At 43.7% G+C, this 23,695-nt stretch overlaps 1 protein-coding gene across 1 annotated transcript in view; it reads right to left on the reverse strand.

Annotated features, from left to right (window-relative positions):
- Positions 1–10,268, reverse strand: part of LOC126232119 (uncharacterized) — a 54,632-nt gene extending 44,364 nt beyond the window's left edge. The window contains exons 1-2 of the mRNA XM_049942429.1: positions 9,963–10,268; positions 1,718–2,434 (exon numbers count right to left, since the gene is read on the reverse strand). Of these exons, the coding sequence (XP_049798386.1) occupies positions 1,718–2,434; positions 9,963–10,268 (1,023 nt within the window). The remainder of the gene's footprint in view (positions 1–1,717; positions 2,435–9,962) is intronic.
- Between the last annotated feature and the right edge of the window lie 13,427 nt (positions 10,269–23,695).

A 23,695-nucleotide genomic window follows, 5' to 3' on the forward strand; every position in this document is an offset into this window, starting at 1 on the left:
AATGCAAAATTCACGAAAATCACTCCACGTAGTACTATTTATCACAGGATTTTCAGTTGGGCTGGATACTAAATCCACACAGACACTCCTTTACTTTGCTCACTCAGGTTTTATTTGAACAAATGGGAGATCGTCTATTGATTACGAATCACAATAATTTCGGCGTACTGTGTGCTTCTAGTGAAGCTACTATGGCACATGTTTTCCAGGACTCACAGTACTGGCGCAAGTTTATCCTTCCACAGTACTGTTTCTGTAAATACGCCTTTAAGTAATGTTCTTCCTTGCTCAAGAGTGGCACATGGAACATTAACTTTTAACATCTGCCATAGTACCCTTACAAACCTCTAGCTTAACAAATCACCATCTTGTCTCACAAACCCAATAATGCTAATCTCATATAACTCTGCCATTCGACACTTTGCGTTCACTTCAAGCCACATTTCACCCAACAAGTCATCTGTTACTTTATTACTATACCTGTTTGAGCCAATCTATGTAATCGAACCACTAATAAGCTCAACAAACCCATTTACACTTTCATGCACACACCACTTCACTTATTGGCCCCTCTCTTTTGATTTTATAAGTATCTGAATGTCTCTTGCCATGGTACTTGAATTACAAATCATGTAAAAGTACATCTTTCACACACATATGGAAAATTTCTTTGTTTTAGACATAATATGATATATACTAATGTCATACATTATACATTAATAAAATCTACAAACTGCAAAGACAGATCCTCGACGGTAAACGGAGAAAAGACGTCATATGAACATGTGTCCAGAAATGCACCATCGCCACGGTAGATGACACTCACTAACGGGAATTCCTCCGACAACGTGCTGCGTTTTCCTTGTATATAACAGGCCGTGTGATTGACGCAGCCTATTGTATACACAAAGCATTTCCCAACAATTTTAGTAAGTAGTCTCAGTGCATTAGAATAGGTAGACAGAGGCTACCACTCACAAATAAGCACACAGTTATAAATGAAGGAGACGTTAGGAAAGAGAAGTACTGGCTGTACGATATGAGATTTAATGACATTTAATATTGTCATACCAGGTAGAGTCCATTTTTATTGCTGGGCTTAATGCAGTGTAGTGTGGAGACAGTTATTTGCGAAAAATACTGAAGGAGGCTACAGCGAGGATTCTGAAAAGGGAGACTGTTCATTGTTTCTCCTGGCCAGATTCCTCTCGGCTGCCGAACACAGCTCTAGACCTGCAGGGATGTTGGTTGGGTTCCACCAAAGAAGTATCCTGTTCTTCAGTATGGGGAGCGTCGTTCCATTGCAAACGAAACAGACGAAGAGCACTGGTCCTTGAACCATCGTAGCTAGATGCATATAGTACACAAACTGCGCTATTCCCTGAGCCTGGTGGAACCCAATTCTAATAATAATTCCTGTTCCACTTAATATAATGGCCTTAACTGACATAAAAAGACATTGCTTCTTTGAGGCAAATTTCTTGTTATCAACAATTTTGAGTTGCCGCATGGAGCACCGAGTACGTACGTACATGTATCCAAGCAGTCCGAGACAAACGAAATTGAATGCCACAGACACTGAAATCCCTGCAAGGACTACTATACGACTGTGCATCAGGTGATATTTACTCGTCTTTTCCAAAGCAACAGCTGCCACACATACTATACTCCACGGTATAAACACACACAGCACCTCTCGACGGAATAACTGGCTTACTTCAGCAGGTAGTAGCTGGTCAGGAAGCCTGAGATGGCGAACACAAGCATACATCTGGTAGCAGAATGAGTTCAGCCAGATACAGCTGAGAAGTGTGAGGGCGCTGTCTATCAGCACTGCTGTAGGTAAGTCAGGGACGCCTGCCATACGATACACGACCTCAGAACACAGGATCTGGGTTATGCACGTGATCTGAAAGGACAAGAAAATCTTTCCAGGCAAGTTACGTAACTGGGGAAGGTACACGTATACTCCGGCAGTCGAAAAACGGAGAAAGATGTTTACCATTATAAATGAGACTTCTAAAGGCTTTAAGCTGTCAATTTTGAAATCCTTGTATCTGAAGGTAGCGTTGTTTAAACTGTTTTTGTACTCCAGTGTTTCTTCTGTTAGCTTTTGATCCAGTATGCAGCTAGAGTTAGTACATCCAATGGGGACTTCTTGAGATGGGTACAAATAGACCGAACAGTTATAGGAACTCCTAATGGAGGAAAAGTCGCGACACTTTAGCAACAGAATAGCTCTGGAAACAGAGCAGATGGCGTCTGTAGCGTTCGACTGCAGACACGATTGATCGTCGGGACTATCGAAATAGCAGCGAGCATCGTGTACGGACTGTATCATACTAAACGGGACGTCCTGACAAATGCCGTACGAGTTGACCGCCATCCAGGGCAGCAGACAGAGGTTGACGTTTACCCTCTGCGTGTAGGCCAGGTAGCTGGTGACGGGTACGTGGGGCCACCTCTGCACCATGTCGTCCCACAGCTGCTCGCGGCACTGCTCGCGCTGCTTCACGACTTCCAGTGGCAGGTCTTCCAGCGGACACGTGGGGTGCTCCAGGGCGTTCACCAACAGCTGAACGCAGTCAGTGTCCACGGAGAGCGTAGCGTGGCTTCTGTCCTCCAGCTGCCACTCCTCGTCTGCAAGAAAACGACAGCAAGTAGGTGGTGGCCGTACACTGCAGGCAGCTGAATCCAAAGTCTTCTCTGGATGACGAGCCTGGGCGTCGTTTACCCACATTACCCAGGTTCAGTTACCCAGAAGTATGTAAGGCGGCATGTCAACACAAAAATAGAGTATTAACAAAGACAGATATCATGTTACTATGCACGTCTATTTCATCTACAGGGTGTTCAAGAAGTCCCTGTATCGCTCTTGACATAGTACAAATGAGAAAGTAAATAGGTTTTATTGATAGTCCTGCACTGAAGATGGCAAAAAAACTATGTTATCAGAATTATATTTTTGTTTCAGCACTTCAGTCTTCATGTGTATCACCAATCCCAGGGTTTCTGATCTGCAGAATGAGGTGCTGGTATCAGGATGTCTCACAAGCACCCACTGGCAGTGCCATCTGATCGTATGTTGTAGCAATTACCTGTGCTTTGTAGAGTGTACAGTGACTGGGACTGTGTTACGAGACTGTACCAATTTTCATTAATGTACAGGGTTATTACAAATGATTGAAGCGATTTCACAGCTCTACAATAACTTTATTATTTGAGATATTTTCACAATGCTTTGCACACACATACAAAAACTCAAAAAGTTTTTATAGGCATTCAAAATGTTCGATATGTGCCCCTTTAGTGATTCGGCAGACATCAAGCCGATAATCAAGTTCCTCCCACACTCGGCGCAGCATGTCCCCATCAATGAGTTCGAAAGCATCATTGATGCAAGCTAACAGTTCTGGCACGTTTCTCGGTAGAGGAGGTTTAAACACTGAATCTTTCATATAACCCCACAGAAAGAAATCGCATGGGGTTAAGTCGGGAGAGCGTGGAGGCCATGACACGAATTGCTGATCGTGATCTCCACCAGGACCGATCCATCGGTTTTCCAATCTCCTGGATGGAAGTGCGGTGGAGCACCATCCTGTTGAGAGATGAAGTCGGCGCTGTCGGTCTCCAGTTGTGGCATGAGCCTATTTTCCAGCATGTCCAGATACACGTGTTCAACCGTTTCTTCGCTCACTGCAGGCCGACCCGTTGATTTCCTCTTACAGAGGCATCCAGAAGCTTTAAACTGCGCATACCATCGCCGAGTGGAGTTAGCAGTTGGTGGATCTTTGTTGAACTTCGTCCTGAAGTGTCGTTGCACTGTTATGACTGACTGATGTGAGTGCATTTCAAGCACGACATACTCTTTCTCGGCTCCTGTCGCCATCTTGTCTCACTGCGCTCTCGAGCGCTCTGGCGACAGAAACCTCGAGTGCGGCTTCAGCCGAACAAAACTTTACGAGTTTTTCTACGTATCTGTAGTGTGTCGTGACCATATGTCAATGACTGGAGCTATAGCGAATTTATGAAATCGCTTCAATCATTTGTAATAGCCCTGTATAGTTGTAGCATTGAGATAACATGTGAGTGATGAAGATCTCGTTGGAGCTGAGGGAACAGACATATGAATGGAATGCTATGCTGCTGCTTTGTCTTGATGTTTTATGTGGCGAAACAAGGTATGGGTTTTAAGATGATGTTTTGGTGTGGCTGAAGATAAAGTTGGATTGATTTTTTGAATAGGTGACTTGGATGTTAAAATGGAAGGTGGCTGTGGCTGTTATCGTCATCTGTTGGACGATATGTGGACGTTGAAAGAGAGTGAATGTTGTGGTAAACAGTGGTTCTAAACTGGATGTCTTTCATGTTAGGGATGCGACACAAAAAACTGTTGGGATGATGACGGTGAGCTCGACTGACGGTGTAGAAAACTGTGGATCTGAACTCAATATCTTTGATGGTGAGGGTGCAATGCATGTAGTTGTTGGGATGCGGAATGTAAGTTTAGTGTCGTGAATAATGCGTTTACTTTATATTTATTAGATCATTCGGGTTGAGGCTTGTAGATGATGCAATTGTGCAAGGATTGTACATTTGGCATAGTTAAAATGGGTGGTTTTACGAACTTCCAGTATGCTGCTGTAGTTTGGGTCAGCAACTTCTGGTAATCAGTGAACGAAAAACCGTTCCAAGGTTTTGTTCATTCGATGAGTTACCTGTATGCACTGTAAATGTTCATTGCACGTTTTTGACATCTTCGGAAATGGCATTTTCGACTATGTTATGGTGATTTGAAAATGGGTCTCGGTCCGAAACAAATCATCGAATGAATAAAAAATAAAAATTTGCAACTTGGACTGGTCTTGTTTGTATTTGGGATAGGCCAGGTGGTTCTGCGATACTGGGTCAGATAGTCCTCACACAGGAAGTATTTTTTACATCTGTAGCCTTGGATTTGCGATTTAGTTGATTTTACACAATGGCAGCGACAGCAAATCAGGGCTCAGTTCCTGATACGTTGGTCTGTTGTGGGCAAGCATCTAGTTCTGCTGGACAGTGATGCGTAAAACAGCCGACAGTAAAGCACCACGGTTTTAATAGTGGCGAGGGCAACTCTTTCAGACAGGGCCGTTGTAGCAGCCTGCTGGATGTCGCAAGCCATCTCCAACATCGCCACGTGCTCAGAAGAGATTCGCACCCGTTTCTTCTTTCTCCCCCCCCCCCCCCCCGCCCCCTATCACGACCGAACTGCCACGATCTCTCCGATCTCTTTGGATTATCATGACAACTTTCCCCTGAAGATATCTTCAATGTCGGGCTTAAAGTTAGCTTCCAGACAAACGGCTAGTTGTCCACAACTCTGTAAGCTCTTGTCGCTGCTCATTCTTTAATATCTTGTCGCTACTCGCGAGGAATTGAAACATCAACTTCAGCTCACACGTTTGTTCTCGGTGTCCATTACAGCTTCAGTCATACTTATAGACTTGCTGCCGAGTGCAGCTGAGTCTAGAAACAGATGGGGTAAGAGTATGCTTGTTTAGTAACTTGCCAACAATGCGTATTTCCGTTTATGTGCCACTATTATTCTTATGAGTGTCTGCAGTAAATTATCGGCTGCAGCCGAAATTTTGTAAAGGCCGTTCTTCGCAGTATTACAATCGCTGGTTCTAATATACGCATATTCTTATGACTACTTATCTTTTCGACCACCTTAGTTTCTTCATTAGTCGGTTTACTACAAATTAGAACCCTGCAAGTTCGATTGCCTGAAACGGTCAAGAGTGACAACGGCAGGCATAAATAACTTTTCCACTGAGGGAGCACAAGCCCACTGTCCCCCCTTCCTCTCATTTAAATGGAGTTACTCCCTACCGAACAAGAAGCTATCAGACAGTTACAAAGAAAGAAATGAACGATTACAGCTCGTTTCATGTCTGGTGCACGACAGATAGATGATCGAGTAAGAGATAAAGTCCAGCAGCGAGAATAAAATAATAAATTTAAAGAATATAGTGATGTGAACAAATAGAGTTGTTTAGCAGACAGGTGCGATAGCTGTGTTTCCTCAGTCCTACTACAGTTCATAGTATTAACATTTCTAAGGATAATAATTACATGTTTTATCGGCCAGTCTCTCCTCCCCAGCTTGCTCGTCCGCATTTGTTAGGCAGTTAGTGTGTCTGTCGTTCGGAGCTGCCTCTATCACGTTTGTCAGATTTGGTGTGTTAACGAATTTATTGCTTTGAGTGTAACGGCCTAAAACCTGAAATATGTTTTGATCTTGCATATCATCTTGAGAGGCAGTATCTGTGTACTTTAGAGCATCTCAGTTTGTTTGGCCAACCTTGTAGAAATTTATATAAATCGCATTTCTTGGGCTTTTATTTAAATGACATTTTAGTATTTTAAGTTCCCACCTTTCCACCGTGAGACTTTTCTTAGAAGTTAAAATCAAGTTGCACCTTCGGTGGCAAGTTTATCTTTTAATTTTAGTGTTTTGTACCATTTCCATCCTTCCTACAGGGTGCATAGTTTGTGTGCTTGTGTGAATTGGCTCAAATAGCTCTGAGCACTATGGGACTCAACTGCTGTGGTCATCAGTCCCCTAGAACTTAGAACTACTTAAACCTAAATAACCTAAGGACATCACACACATCCATGCCCGAGGCAGGATTCGAACCTGCGACCGTAGCAGTCGCGCGGTTCCGGACTGTGCGTCTAGAACCGCTAGACCACCACGGCCGGCGCTTGTGTGAATTGTTAAAACTTTTACTTTAAGGTAATCTGGTGTGTTGCAGATTTACACCAATGTTGTCTTTGAGAGGTTGTTGTGAGCGGTCGTGACTACGTCCGTGTCGAAAGGGAGTGGCAAGGTTCTTAGCCCGAAAGCTCGTACACACAAAAATTTGATTCTTTGTGCCCCTGAATAAATTGTAACTTGATATTTAGAGGTTGCATTCTGATTATAATTTTAAATATGTTTGTTTAAAAAAAAGCCTTTAGGAATAAAATTGCCATTTGTTAAAAGCAATTTGATTTTGATTTCATCAGTTACACCCTGGCAACTACTTCCACGCTCACATAGTGTTAAGTGTGTTAATGTTCTCAATGAATCGCTAGTAAATAAAGTAAATTTTTAAGAATATTCTTTGAAATTAAATCCACAGTTGAGAGATAGATGCAAGTAACGAATAATTTTTACAGCCACTGTATCAAATTTTCCTGTGCTGTACGTAGTAGGCTACTGTAAGTATACTATCTGTAAGGAAAGGCATTTAACAAATGATATCTCCATCTTGTCTTGTGCTTTTGATTCAGCGAGTGTGTACTCCATTACTCCACTGCTGGCCATTCAAAAGCCCCGCCCGCAGCTCTGCAGCAGAATGGCCGCCCTCTCACTGCACAGGCCCTCTAGACCGCGCCTGCTGCCAGCGCCGGCGGGCTGCACCCGGCACCTGCCTCTCTCTGGATCCACTGCGTCCAGAACGAAAACCGCGGTTAACACTGCGGGTGCCTGCTAAGTGCGCGATGATGGCTGTACTTTCACAGTTCACGAAAATCACTCCACGTAGTACTATTTATCACAGGATTTTCAGTTGGGCTGGATACTAAATTCACACAGACACTTCTTTACTTTGCTCACTCAGGTTTTATTTGAACAAATGGGAGATCGTCTATTGAATACGAATCACAACAATTTCGGCGTACTGTGTGCTTCTAGTGAAGCTACTATGGCTCATGTTTTCCAGGACTCACAGTACTGGCACAACTTTATCCTTCCACAGTACTGTTTCTGTAAATGCGCCTTTAAGTAATTTTCTTCCTTGCTCAAGAGTGGCACATGGAACACTAACTTTTAACATGTGCCACAGTACCCTTACAAACCTCTAGCTTAACAAATCACCATCTTGTCTCAGAAACCCAATAATGCTAATCTCATTTAACTCTGCCATTCGACACTTTGCATTCACTTCAAGCCACATTTCACACAACAAGTCATGTGTTACTTTATTACTATACCTGTTTGAGCCACTCTATGTAATCCAACCACTAATAAGCTCAACAAACCCATTTACACTTTCATCCACACACCATTTCAGTCATTGGCCCCTCTCTTTTGATTTTATAAGGATCTTAATGTCTCCTGTCATGGTACTTGAATTACAAATCATGTAAAAGTACAACTTTCATGCACATATGGAAAATTTTCTTGTTTCAGACATAATATGTTATATACTAATATCATACATTATACATTAATAAAACCGACAAACTGCTAAGAAAGATCCTCGACGGAAAAAGGAGAAAAAACATCCTACGAACATGTGTCCAGAAATGCACCATCGCCACGATAGATGACACTGACAAACGGGAATTCCTCCGACAACATGCTGCGTTTTCCTTGTATATAACACGCCGTGTGATTGATCCAGCCTATTGTATACACAAAGTATTTCCCAACAATTTTAGTAAGTAGTCTCAGTGCATTAGAATAGGTAGACAGAGGCTACCACTCACAAATAAGCACACAGTTATAAATGAAGGAGACGTTAGGAAAGAAGTACTGGCTGTACGATATGAGATTTAATGACATTTAATATTGTCATACCAGGTAGAGTCCATTTTTATTGCTGGGTTTAATGCAGTGTGGTGTGGAGACAGTTATTTGCGAAAAATACTGAAGGAGGCTACAGCGAGGATTCTGAAAAGGGAGACTGTTCCTTGTTTCTCCTGGCCAGATTCCTCTCGGCTGCTGAACACAGCTCTAGACCTGCAGGGATGTTAGTTGTGTCCCACCAAACAAGTATTCTGTTCTTCACTACGGGGAGCGTCGTTCCATTGCAAACGAAACACACGAAGAGCACTGGTCCTTGCACCATCGTAACTAGATGCATATAGTATACAAACTGCGCTATTCCCTGAGCCTGGTGGAACCCAATTCTAATAATAATTCCTGTTCCACTTAATATAATGGCCTTAACTGACATAAAAAGACATTGCTTCTTTGAGGCAAATTTCTTGTTATGAACAATTTTGAGTTGCCGCATGGAGCACCGAGTACGTAGGTACATGTATCCAAGCAGTCCGAGACAAACCAAATTGAATGCCACAGACACTGAAATCCCTGCAAGGACTACTATGCGACTGTGGATCAGGTGATATTTACTCGTCTTTTCCAAAGCAACAGCTGCCACACATACTATACTGCACGGTATAAACACACACAGCACCTCACGACGGAATAACTGGCTTACTTCAGCAGGTAGTAGCTGGTCAGAAAGCCTGAGATGGCGAACACAAGCATACATGTGGTAGCAGAATGAGTTCAGCCAGAAACAGCTGAGAAGTGTGAGGGCGCTGTCTATCAGCACTGCTGTAGGTAAGTCAGGGACGCCTGCCATACGATACACGACCTCAGAGCACAGGATCTGGGTTATGCACGTGATCTGAAAGGACAAGAAAATCTTTCCAGGCAAGTTACGTAACTGGGGAAGGTACAAGTATACTCCGGCAGTCGAAAAACGGAAAATGATATTTATCAGTATAAATGAGATTTCTAAAGGCTTCAAGCTGTCTATTTTAAAATCCTTGTATTTCAAGGTGGCGTTGGTTAAACTGTTTTTGTAGTTCAGTGTTTCTTCTGTTAGCTTTTGATACAGTATACTGCTAGTAACATAGACATATAGAGATGGGAAGTTATTGTACGTACAATTATGGGAAGTCTTAATGGAGGAAAAGTCGCGACACTTTAGCAACAGAATAGCTCTGGAAACAGAGCAGATGGCGTCTGTAGCGTTCGACTGCAGACATGATTGATCGTAAGGACTATCGAAATAGCAGCGAGCATCGTGCACGGACTGTAGCATACTAAACGGGACGTCCTGACAAATGCCGTACGAGTTGACCGCCATCCAGGGCAGCAGACAGAGGTTGACGTTTGCCCTCTGCGTGTAGGCCAGGTAGCTGGTGACGGGTACGTGGGGCGACCTCTGCACCACGTCCTCCCACAGCTGCTCGCGGCACCGCTCGCGCTGCTTCACGGCTTCCAGTGGCAGGTCTTCCAGCGGACACGTGGGGTGGTCCATGGCGTTCACCAACAGCTGCACGCAGTCAGTGTCCACGGAGAGCGTATCGTGGCTTCTGTCCTCCAGCTGCCACTCCTCGTCTGCAAGAAAACGACAGCAAGTAGGTGGTGGCCGTACACTGCAGGCAGCTGAATCCAAAGTCTTCTCTGGATGACGAGCCTGGGCGTTGTTTACCCACATTACCCTGGTTCAATTACCCAGAACTATGTAAGGCGTCAACACAAAGTAAGAGTACTAACAAAGACAGATATCATGTTACTATGCACGTCTATTTCATCTACAGGGTGCCCAAGAACTCCCTGTATCGCTCTTGACATATTAAAAATGAGGAAGTAAATAGGTTTTATTGATATTCCTGCATTGGAGATGGAAAAAAAAACAATGTTATCAGAATTATATTTTTTTTCAGCACTGCAGTCTTTGAGTTCCGAATCCATGGACCAACATTTATCTTGTAAAGGAGAGATTAGTGGAGGATTCGTGGGTGCATGAACATCCGCAGATAGGAAAAACTATGTAAGGCATGATGAGACCATTTGCCTCAGTCCCCCTCGTAAAGTAGCCATGCCTGATTGAGATAAATGTCCTGTATTTTCAGGCTGTCTCAGACCACATATTGGAAGCAATAAAAAGTGACAGGAACGTGTGTCACCCACTCTTAATCAGATGAGCAGTTTCCAATGAAAACCATTTGCAAAAGAGCAGTTCGACTTCAAGCATCTTGTTCAAAAATGCACGACCATATTGAAAAAATATGAATACGAAAGGATTTAGGCCCATGTTTGTTACTGAATTATCTGACAGTAGTGTGGAGCAACGATTTGTAACCTACCGTACTTCGTTGTGGCGACTTGTGCCATGTCTCGCTCAAGAGTGTTGTTTACTTATAAACGTGCCATATACCACTATTTGATCAGGAAAAAATTGTTTTCTTGTCTAAGGAAAGTACCCATTATCAGCAAGAGTTGGAAAGGAACCTACCTCACATTATGTGGGCCATTGTGTGATCAGAATGCCTGTTAGGACCACATCCTTTTGAAGCTTACATGAATGGGAACTTCCATTTCTCAGTACAACAGAAGTTTTCAGTATCTCAGCTCCATGACAAGGCAATCACGGATCTTGTGTGGTTGTAGAAGGAAGGAGCTTGAGTCTCGTTTTGTTGTTCAGATGTGTAGGTTTCTTAATGAACAACTTATTCTCGGATTGTATTTGGTTCTGCAGCATTTAAAGAGACATTAAAATGGTTACCACGAAATCCCAACATTACCACCTCAACAACCTTTTGAAATCGTCATGACAAACTTTTGATCTTACCACGCAAATAACTGAATATGAAGAATAATAAAGCCGCATGTGGCTCAACGTTGAAAGATTAATGGAAAATTGACACAAGTGTTGAGGAAGTCTTTCTAAGCAGAATTACTAGAACGATCCGCAACAAAGCAAGGGGGACAGCGAGACACATATATATCTGAGGAAGGTGTGATCGTCCATACACTGATCCGTTGGATACGTATCTTTTTTTATATCTAACTACGACCATATAGAATATACTATTTTGACATAACTCCATAGGCATCCTGTACAAAGAAATAGGATGCAGGCTGAAATCTCGTCTTTGTGATATTTCACTTTCCTCCGTGAAGTTAGTGACCCCATCACGCAGCGTAAAAAAAAGTGATGGAGCATATTTGTCACCAGTTTGTTTCGTTAGCACGAGATTGTCGAGAAAAAGCACAACAAAATACAGTAACTGACGATTTTGGGAGTTCCTTTACAATGAACGATTTACTTTTAATACTCTGTTTGCATACATTCAAAAACACGCAGAAAAATGTAATTACTTCGCCTCAGTCGTACCTTGTGTAATGATAATAACGCAGCAATAAATGCAATTGGGACATATATGCCTCAGCTGCTGAGTGGATGAATGTGGGATTACAACTCCAGAGATTTGGGATTCAGGCATTTCTCCCGAGATTCCTTCTGTCACTTATCTCTTCTTTCACCTCTGACATTGATTTATGGAAATCGAAAATGTTGTAACTGTAGAATTGTTCGGAGACCCAATAATTAACTTTGTTCCACAATTATTAACTGGGTAAGTTAGTTCAAAAGTAGGAAGACGGCGAGTGACCACAACCTGCAGTAGGAAAGTGGCTCGCGAAGCACTGTGGTGACCAAACCAGGCCTCAGCTTGATGACGGCTTTACCTACTGCATTCTGAGAAGTCCTGATGGTCGTTTTCCTCGAGCACTATTCCTGTTCGGAGTACAAATCAAAGGAGAATGATACTGATATGCTACACATCATCCAATGTATATAGTTCATTGGCGTGTTGATCGCAAATGTAGACCCAGTAAGACGAATAAGTTCTGAAAGATTCTTATACACAGACAGATTCTTCGAAAGGCCGAATACACGACTTTGTCGTAAACACTCCATTTTCTTTGTTATTCATTCCACTCCCACCACATGTGTGGTGCGCAAGCTTCGGAAGCTTTGCTGCTCTTCAGCCTATCGAAGTTAGGCCAGTATAGCTTTCACGGGAGAATGAATAAAATGAAAGGTTTCAAAAAAATAAAAGCCATAGCGTCTCTAAATAAACACACGTACATTGAAGTTGATGATGGTGCTACGTTGAAGATAAGGCTTGTGCTTCTGGCAAGTCATTGGCAGTCAGTTCCCAATAACTACTACGAGGGTAATACAGTATGATGCAGGTGCAGGCCAGAAAGGGTGTATGTATTCAAGGTGTTGGTGTCGGCTCGGAAGTATGATTGACAAGTTGATGTGGGTAGAGGGAGGTGTGAGGGAGGGATCACAGTGGTCAGGAGGCTGGAAGCGGGATCATCTACATATTGAAGAGGCGTAGACGCTAGGATTATAGCTGGCTGGAGTAGTAAGTGTCTACATACTACTCTGGAACAGGAAGAACCAGCCAGCTGAAGTTCCGCTCGAATAGGATACAGAAGGGGCGGGCAAGTGGAGGATGGTTATGACATGTTGGTATAGGCGCACCAGAAGCCTAGGTATCCAGAGGATAGGCGAGAAAAATTGCTTTTGTTTCCCACGTTTATGGAACGTTTACAATTTGTGACAAAGTTTGAGGAACCTCAGAAGAGAGGGCAATCTAATCAGCTGGTAGAGGTTGCGTCTGAGACGGGAAAGATGATACTGAGTGCAAGGTGTTCTAAGACTGTAAGGAATGGTAAATTTTTGAGAGAGCTGAGATCCAAGCTATATTGGCGGAAGTAACACTGGGGAAATTAAGGTTTTTGGAAAGACGAAGGAAGAAATAAGATCAGGGGTTAACGTCCTGTTGGTGAAACAGCTATTAGAGCATAACCCAGAATTGGGAAGAACGGGGAAGCAGGACAGCTGCGTCCATCCATAGGAACCGTCGTGTCATTCACCCTACGCTGTGTAGGGACATCGCAGAGAAACTAAATTTGGTCGAAAATCAAGTTTGTAGCCACCAGCTTACCACAGCATCGTCTCGTTCAGTGGGTTTTTTCCAAGTACAGAGGATGGCTGGATGATGGAATCCCCACATTGTCGAGTTTGCTGTTTTCTTGATTTGAGTTTGTTGTAGACTGGTGTTCCGTGATTATTCCAAGATATGAGAAAGTGAGAGTCCTCTGCCCATGTCAGCAGAGAGAAATGGAGCAACAGATCCGCGGCCTTACTGCGAGCGCTTATCTTACTGCACGTAATTGGGCACTGTCCTTGCATTGTGAGAGAACTGTGACTCGAAGTTATCTGTTGAATGTACGTGACTGTAATGGATGCGTTAGGAACTTAACGTCCACATCCGACACACATGTTGTTGTGTCATGCTTTTAATAAATTTACAAGTAGATAAATGAAACAGTCAATGATCAGAACGCCTTATTGTTTGGAAAGCAATACACTTATCTTTAGCTCGTCGTGGCTGTGGCTGTGTGAGCACGTGTGGTATTAATTGGGGTCCAAATACACAGGAGCTGCTGAAAACACTGAGCGGCATTACAGTGCAAGTCTGCAGATGATGAGCACTGAACGTTTACTACAACTGTGCCAAATATGTGTCTGTTGTTGGCCCTCGACTCTCTGTACGTGCATGCTTGGCCTAGGCTTGACTGAGTGACGTTACGCTGACACTGCACTCTGAAGGCAGAACTTCGTCGCTTCTCTGCAGTCGTCATGGAACTGTTGATACCCTCGTAGACAGAACAGAAGTCAGGCTGGACTCTGGCAGAACTCGTACCAGGCACTGGCAGAGCTGGAAATACTTGTCGTGTGTGGCGCCTCGAAGCTACAGGAGGAGTGGCTTACTACTTCTTTCTCATAGGCGGTGGCGATGCTGCTTAGGTGTACAGCATCTCTGCGGTGGTCGATTGACGATTTGCTGCAGGCGAGTATCGTCGACACCAGATGTGTCACCTTCAACACTGTCACAGGCATCAGTGTATCATGATACACTGAGGAGAGGTAATGTAATGTAGAACACTGACACGAGGTCTGGTGATGAGAAACTTTATGCTTCAATTCCCCCTCCCATCACTGGGGAAATACCAGCCATGCAAATTTCTTCCATCACCTGGATTTGAACCAGCTTATCTTTGAATAGAGTGCCACCACACAGTGATGTTTATGTGTGCCATGGTGGAAGTTAGGGAGAGAGAAATAATTGGTGATATTTATTGTAATAATTCCTTGGGTTTTCAACATAATTGATTTTGAGGTAGTAGAGGTTACACCAAGAGGTGAAGTTATCGAGGCAGATGAAGATATGCTGTTGAGTAATATTTACAGTGACAAAAGAAGCGTGATGTGTCAGACAAGGAACTATACAGCGAACATTATTCATTGGGACACCTGGCCCTTGGCAGTTTCCTCCCACAGATCAGAATGGGCGACTAGTGCGGAATATTTCGCCGATGGAGGGGTCATCATAACACTTTTCAACATCAGGCCACATGTCCTGTGCATAGACATCAGTGGTTCCCTTTACCTTCTGCATTCTCATGCCTTTGAGCACTGCTGACTCTTCAGGGTTTTAGGAGCAGGGGAAAAAAGTGCCTTGAAGCTCTATCCGCCCATCCATCATTACTGACGATTTTTATTCTAAATTTAAGCAGTAGTGAGGTTTGAACCTGGGTCCCATGACGTTTTGATTAGTATACAAAGACACTACCCTTAAATCATAGGTGAGCCGTGGCATATAAACTTGCAAACAGTATGACATCACACAACTTGACTAGAGCTAGTAGGAAATAAGAGTTTTTTTTTTTTTTTTTTTTTAAGATAGTTGAAAGTAATGGAGTCATGAGCTTCCTCTCATCAACATTTTATGGAACATGTCGTTTATAGTCTTGTGTTGTAAATGCTACATTTAATTCGTTTTGTGGCGTTATGGACAGGTATTTTAAACTGGGACCAAGAGATGGGGTGGTCGTATTTGTGTGACATTGTATGTACCGAGTTGTCGAGCAGTCATTAGGTACAGTGAGTATATCTCGAAGACATGAGGCACTGAGTCTGGCTTTTTGAGGTTGTTTGGCAACGTGTGGTTGTTATGGACGAGAGGAGAATGAATCTTTTTCAATACATTGTTGAGTTTATGGAAAATGTGGCAGTGTTTTTGTTCATGTGTGTCACCAATTCCAGGGTTTTTGGTCTGTAGAATGAGGTGCTGGTCTCAGGATGTCTCAGAAGCACCCATTGGCAATACCATCTGATTGTATGTTGTAGCAATTATCTGTGCTTTGTAGAGTGTAGAGTGACTGGGACTGTGTTATGTGAATGTAACAATTTTCGTTAAGGTATAGTTGTAGCATTGAGATAACATGTAAGTGATGCAGATCTCGTTGGAGTTGATGGAACTGACATGTGGATGGAATGCTATGCTGCTGCTTTGTCTTGGTGTTTTATGTGGCGAATCAAGGTTAGGTATAGGTTTTAAGCTGATGTTTTGATGTGGCTGAAGAAAAAGTAGGATTGGTTTTTGGAATAGGTGACTTGGATGTTAAAATGGAAGGTGACTGTGGCTGTTATCGTCATCTGTTGGACGATATGTGGACGTTCAAAGAGAGTGAATGTTGTGGAAAACAGTGGTTCTAAACTGGATGTCTTTCATGTTAGGGATGCGACACAAAAAACTGTTGAGATGATGACGGTGAGCTCGACTGACGGTGTAGAAATCTGTGGATCTGAACTCAATATCTTTGATGGTGAGGGTGCAGTGCATGTAGTTGTTGGGATGCGGAATGTAAGTTTAGTGTCGTGAATAATGCGTTTACGTTATGTTTATTAGATCATTCGAGTTGAGGCTGTGTAGATGATGCAGTTGTGCAAGGATTGTACATTTGGGCACAGTTAATATGGGAGGTTTAACGAACTTCCAGTATGCTGCAGTAGTTTGGGTCAGCAACTTCTGGTAATCAACGAACGAAGAAGCGTTCCAAGTTTTTGTTCATTCGGTGAGTTATCTCTATGCACTGTAAATGATCATTGCACGTTTTTGACATCTTCGGAAATGCCATTTTCGACTATGTTATGGTGATTTGAAAATGGGTCTCGGTCCGAAACAAGTCATCGAACGAATAAAAAATAAAAATTTGCAACTTGGACTGGTTTTCTGTCCTAGTGATGGGTGGTCTTGTTTGTAATTGGGATAGGTCAGGTGGTTCTGCGATACTGGGACAGATAGTCGTCACTCAGGAAGTATTTGTGAGATCTGTAGGCTTGGATTTGCGATTTAGTTGATGTTACACAATGGCAGCGACAACAGATCAGGGCTCAGTTCTTGATACGTTGGTCTGTTGTGGGCAAGCATCTAGTTCTGCTGGGCAGTGATGCGTAAAGAAGCCGGCAGAGAAGCGCCACGGTTTTAATAGTGGCGAGGGCAACTCTTTCAGACAGGGGCGTTGTAGCAGCCTGCTGGATGGTGCAAACCATTTCGAACATTGCCACGTGCTCAGAAGAGATTCGCACCAGTTTTTTCTTTCCCTCCCCCTCCCCCCCCCCCCCATCTCGACCGAACTGCCACGACCTCTCCGATCTCTCTGGATTATCACGACCACTTTCCCCTGAAGATAAAATGGCTCTGAGCACGATGGGGCTTAACATCTGAGGTCATCAGTCCCCTAGACCTAACTAACCTAAGGACATTACACACATCCATGCCCCAGGCAGGATTCGAACCTGCGACCGTAGCGGTCACGCGGTTCCAGACTGAAGCGCCTAGAACCGTACGGCCACACCGGCCGGCCCCTGAAGATATCTTCAATGTCGGGCTTAAAGTTAGCTTCCAGACAAACAGCTAGTGGTCCACAACTTTGAAAGGTCTTGCCCCTGCTCATTCTTTAATATCTTGTCGCCACTCGTGAGGAATTGAAACATCAACTACAGCTCACACGTTTGTTCTCGGTGTCCATAACAGTTTCAGTCATACTTATAGACATGCTGCCGAGTGCAGCTGAGTCTAGAAACAGATTGGGTAAAAGTCTGCTTGTTTAGTAACTTGCTAACAATGCGTATTTCCTTTTATGTGCCAGTATTATTCTTATGAGTGTCTGCAGTAAATTATCGGCGACAGTCGAAATTTTGGAAAGGCCTTTTTTCTCAGTATTACAGTTCCTGGTTCTAATATACGGATATTCTTGTGATAACTTACTTCCTTATCTGTTGTAACCCTTTTCGACCACCTTAGTTTCTTAATTTGTCTGCTTACTACCAATGAAAACCCTGCAAGTTCGATTGCCTGAAGCGGTCAAGAGTGACAACGGCAGGCATAAATAATTTTTCCGCTGAGAGAGCACAAGCCCACTGTCCTCCCTTCCTCTCATCTAAATGGAGTTACTCCCTGCCGAACAAGAAGCTATCAGGCAGTTACAAAGAGAGAAATGAACGATTACAACTCGTTTCATGTCTGGTGCACGATAGATAGATGATCGAGTAAGAGATAAAGTCCAGCAACGCGAATAAAATAATAAATTAAAAAAAATATAGTGATTCGGACAAATAGAGTTCTTTAGCAGACAGGTGCGATAGCTGTGTTTCCTCAGTCCTACTACAGTTCATAGTATTAACATTTCTAAGGATAATATTAACTGTGTATTTCGTACAATTAACTGTTCAGTTACAAATCGAAATATTATTCGTCAAAGAAAATTAGTAAATACGAACAGCATCGTGCTAGGATCACACATGAGAAATTTAGATCACTACACCAGTTACAGTATTGACAGAAAATTAGCTTGTCTGTAGCCGTTATGTTGCAGAGACCATTCGCCATTTTTAAAACAAGCCTTAGACTAGGCCTGAAAAAAAACTACGTATACAGAATTTTAGAGCGTTTATAGAAGATAAAAAGGAACACTTTTTTATATGAGGCACGTGTCGCACACGTATGAGGGTCTTATCTGCACTGGCGTTCAGAGACGTTGTTCAAAGTGCTGAGATGGGCACTGTTTTAGAGGTGCTGCGGGCCTCCTACGGGAGGGAGACGAGTTGTTCAGTGTACCAGACACTGGCGGACACCCCAGGTGAGGGGGTTGCCTGTTAGGCTGAGGCTGCAAACATTATTTGTGAGACACCCACTTGTTTCGAGTGTGTTGCACAATCGTTAGCACCCAGCTGGCACTTGAGTAACGTCTCCAAAACATCACACAGCCTCTGTACATCGCTGGCGTCGAAACCTTCACGGGCCACGAGCAGGTGGGGGTACACCTTTGACCTTTGTGTCACATAAACTTTGTTATTTTTAATCTTTTCTAAACACTTCAAAATTTTGTGTACGTAGTCTTTTTTTAGTCCTTCCATAACGAAGAAGTCAATAATACATCGAAATGAAGTAGTTAGCTTGTCATAGATCCAGACGGAGAGTTGCCGAGGAATCTAAACACTGACTTTGGAAAGAGCACCAGAGATTATCTTGCGTGGCATGCAAAATCACGCAAGAGCTAAAACTACATATTCAGAAGGATATTTGAATCTCATTCCTCGAACAAATGAACAGTTGTCAGCGCATAACCGTGAAGTGGCCGGGTCCCAGTATTAAACTTACCTACAATCTTGAAAACATCTTCGTACAATGTATCGATGTACTCAGCTGTAGTGTACAAGTAGACACGATAGAAGGCGTACAGTTCGTCAGCGAGACTGAACATTTGCGACGCCTCTGGCTGCCGCTCCTTGCACAGCGCACTGAAGTCGTCGTCAAAGGAGATGCTCCACGGATGATAGCGCAGCAGGCGTTCACTCAACAGCGGCCGCCTGTAGCACACAAGCTGCCAGGTTAAAAGTTAAAAACCTAGCATGTATAGTTTATGCAAGAACGTAAAAGTATCCATAAATGTGTGTGAAATTTTATGGAACTTAACAGCTAAGGTCATCAGTCCCTAAGCTTACACACTACTTAACCTACATTATCCTAAGGACACACACACACACACCCATGCCCGAGGGAGGGCTCGAACCTCCGCCGGGACCATCCGCGCACCACATGACTGAAGCGCCCAAGACCGCTCGGCTAATCCCGCGCGGCTAAAAGTATCCAGAACGGATTTTCACTCAGCAGTGGATGACAAACTTCCTGGCAGACGAGTACTGTGTGCCAGACTGGGACACAAACCTGGAACTTTTTCATTCTTTAAAGGATGCATAGTAACACAGCAAACAATCGCAAATCCATTGGTCTTTTTAGCATTTTAGCGGATCGAGATTTCATCTTTAGATTTCGGAGCACTTGAGTGAGACACCGATTATAACTATTTCTTGCAGGTCATCCACTCCGTTCTGTGCTGCTATATCGTTTTAAGTGGTTCCAGACACATCAAACAGCAGAACTGCAGCGCTTGCCGCAGAATACCTCTTTTCTTTATAGAAGAATTTCGTGTTCATTGGAAGAGAGTGAACATGTGATATTTATGTTAAGGATATGAATGACTTGTTCAAATTTGTTACCGAGCGAGGTGGCGCAGTGGTTAGCACACTGGACTCGCATTCGGGAGGACGACGGTTCAATCCCGTCTCCAGCCATCCTGATTTAAGTTTTCCGTGATTTCCCTAAATCGTTTCAGGCACATGCCGGGATGGTTCTTTTGAAAGGGCACGGCCTATTTCGTTCCCCATCCTTCCCTAACCCGAGCTTGCGCTCCGTCTCTAATGACCTCGTTGTCGACGGGACGTTAAACATCACTAACCTCACCTAACCTTCAAATTTGTTATAGATGATTTTAGACGCTGACATGTAGACATGTCTGTCATGAGCTGAGGCAAAATCTTCCACATTACCACTTGAAAATGGCTCAAAAGGCCGAAACTGCAATTGTAAAACAATTTTTATAGTCAATGGCGAATATGACGTCCTTATAAAAATAGACATAGAGCTGGGCAGGCAGGAACCGAGAGCCGCCGTCGCAGCCTTACTTCCGCCAGTAGCTCAGCCGCTGCCTTCCAGCCGTCACAGAAGCTCCCCTGCACGGCCGGCGGGACCAGCGCTCCCGGAAGGATGGGCACTGCAGTGACCAGAGGCCTCGGGAGTTGCTTCCTGGGCGAATCCTCACTCTGCAGTGGAGAGCGCAGTCACTTGAAACGCCGCGGATCCGACCTGCCAGGGAGTTTCCTATCTGCATTAGGTGATGTGACATCTGCGATAACTTTCCGTAAAGACTGTATGACATAGGAAGATGAGTTCAATGGACAAATGTGAATGTACCGTCAAGCAGGTCCACTTATTCAGTCCCTTTCAGCTGATCCAACGGCTAAGGACAGCGCGATACGATGACTTAAACTATTTCAAATCCGTCTTTGCAGATACCAAACATGTGTTTTTATTTCACAATACGTGTTTTGTTTTACTCATTATCAGTTGTGGCATTTTTATAATGTTTCTGCTTACATCCGGCAGTGTGCATCCCACCATCTCACACTGCTATGCTTGACGTGCGGAAGTACATGTCTGCTGACGTAATATTGCATAAAAATGTTTGTTTACTTGGCTCTGAAGCATTCGCTCCGTCTCGCTTCGTGATTGGTTGGCGCGGGTCTCTAGTTTGGCAGTGAAAATTATCATATAGAAATTGTTGGCCGTAAAACTTTGTCCTAAGGTCAGTGTTCCGTACATCGATTCGATGCATATGTGTCAGGTACGTGTTGTGATGAGAATGGAGCCCTCAGAATCGGGTATGAGACAATTTTTTCCTGATTAATCTACGACTGCATTCCCTATAACCCAACAACGATGGAAAGTTTCCATACTGCCAGATACAATGCAGAACAATCAGTACTCCCTGTACTTGTAGTATGGTCCTTGGTTATCACTGTTACTTGACAACGGCGTTGCCAATTAAAGCATGAAGCTGCATCATAATGAGTTCCGTGTGATGTCTGGGTCCCCAGTTTGACCGGAAAGCTGTCCCTCCCATAAGACAAGTGGTGCCATGGTGCTAAGGCTCGCAAATCATTTCCACGCTACGTACACCAGCACGCGGTTCTGCTTGGAGGTACAGTACCACACCTACTCCACTGACAAGCTGGGACTCAGAATCCGTGCCGTGATGAAAATCATCATTTCTACGCCCCAGATGGAGGATGTACGTGCACACTGACAATGATCTGAATAAACATTATACGGAGATTTGGTTGGGGAAGAATTTCGGGAAACGACTGTTTTTAACGTAATGGAGCCGTTCATTCCATAAGGCAGCGAAAGAACGGATTTAAATGCAGCAAGGAAGTGAACAAACAATATCCACTGAAACAAGCTCTAAAGAAAATCTCGAAACTTCTGGACAGTTGCGAATGTAGCACACTGCTATAATGATACAAAACTGACTGCCATATTCAGTTTAGGAGCAAGTGCGTTACAGCACAAAGTGGCAAATCAACAGAGGACGCAATAAATACTCGCCACATGGAGCTGGAGTGTCGACAAGCGGGGCAGGCCGCTGCCACGGAAGACAATCGTCGACAATTAGGGTACAGAGGCAGGGTCAGTGTGCTATAGGCGGGTTTGGCCTGTAGTGCTGGAGCCATTACTGAAGGTACCATGCGAGTCCAGTAATGAAGTGGATTGGCGGAATTTAGAAATGACCGACTGTAAATGGCGATACGTGAACTACAGAAGAGACACGAAATGGTGCGCTGCCTGGACTAGGAGGGCGGTACCTAAGCTGCACCACTGCCGTTGGAGCTCTGTGACCCCCTCCCCTCTTGCATCTCCGGTTTTCGACTTTGTACTGACATCCAACAGAAGATAAACACGCTGGGTCGTATGAATAAACAAGACGACGTTCTCTGGAGAAGATTCTCCGAGCAAAAGAACATTCTCTGAGAATGCTCTTACGAGCAAAATATTCGAAGCCATAATCTGTGACGAGAGGGTTCCTTTTTCTCACTACCTCTGCTCCCTGCTGAGTTCTCGGTGTGTGTGGTCTGCCGTGTCCGGCACAGAAAGCAGCTCGCTCAAACGGACGACATGTCTGGAACCGGCATCAGTGTGTTCAGGCAGAGTTGCACTACGTTTCATTTTGTTTATTTTATGTGCGGCAACAAATTATTAAGACAATTACGTATACAGCTTACGAAAATGCATTTTCTTGAGATGTTACCGAATTTACAACATGCGGAAAACGTTTCAGTTATAGAAGTTGGGCGAACATTATGCGAACGAAATCTTAAGATTACATGACTTTTTATCTACTCCAAGCCGGAACTCTGTCAGATTTCTCCAACACGAGATAATTTTGGTTAAATACGGCGCACAGTGTTCTGCTCGCTTATCAAGTTCGGAAGCGGTCGCCCGCTCTGTTCGTTACGAGAAACAGATGGCTAGGTTTGTAAGAAACCAGTTAATAATTTTTGTGATCCGCCTACTTATTTATAACGTACCAAACTATAAGACTTATGCTGTCAAAAGACATCATGGTGAACATCTGGAAGTGTCAGTGACACCGTTGTTTGGTGTAGGCCTACACCGACGGTTTCTCGTACGTTAGTCTGAAAACTTAGGTCTACTAGAAAGCAGCAAGAATGTTTTAATTTTAACTTCTTTTGAAAGGTCGTCCCCTCTTCTTTGGTGATTTTCTGGAGGGAAGTTCACCAGGCAAGTAATTGTGAAACCCATATAAACTTCTACAGTGTCTCTGTTCAGCATTTTGTTGGGCTACATATATCTCTTATTGCCTTCAAACCAGCATGAATTCTGCCATTACTGTCAAAAAGTATGTAAAACTTAACCTGAACAGAACTTACTCAGCTCAAAGAATGCTAAACAGCTCGTTTCAATGTTTTCCGATTGTGAGAAGCTCCTCTAGTTTTATTCATACGTAATCGGAGAATATTCTTTGTCTTAAGCAACATCCCTCACCTTTTTACTCACGTTGAGCACGTTCTCGGGTGGAGTATATTCTCTGACTCGTTTTACTCATGTTAACCCCAAAATGTCCTCTCAAAATTTCCAGTACGATGTATATCCTCCGTTTTACTGACACGCCCCACTATACTTCGCCAGCACCTCAGCTCTCACCTGGACTCTCCCAGTGGTTCTTCGCCGATCATCTCCCACCCCTCGCCGTCGTCTTCATTGCTTCACCACTCACAGAGAGCCGTAGTCT

This window comes from Schistocerca nitens, unplaced genomic scaffold (genome assembly GCF_023898315.1).
Source record: "Schistocerca nitens isolate TAMUIC-IGC-003100 unplaced genomic scaffold, iqSchNite1.1 HiC_scaffold_428, whole genome shotgun sequence".
NCBI lineage: Eukaryota > Metazoa > Arthropoda > Insecta > Orthoptera > Acrididae > Schistocerca > Schistocerca nitens.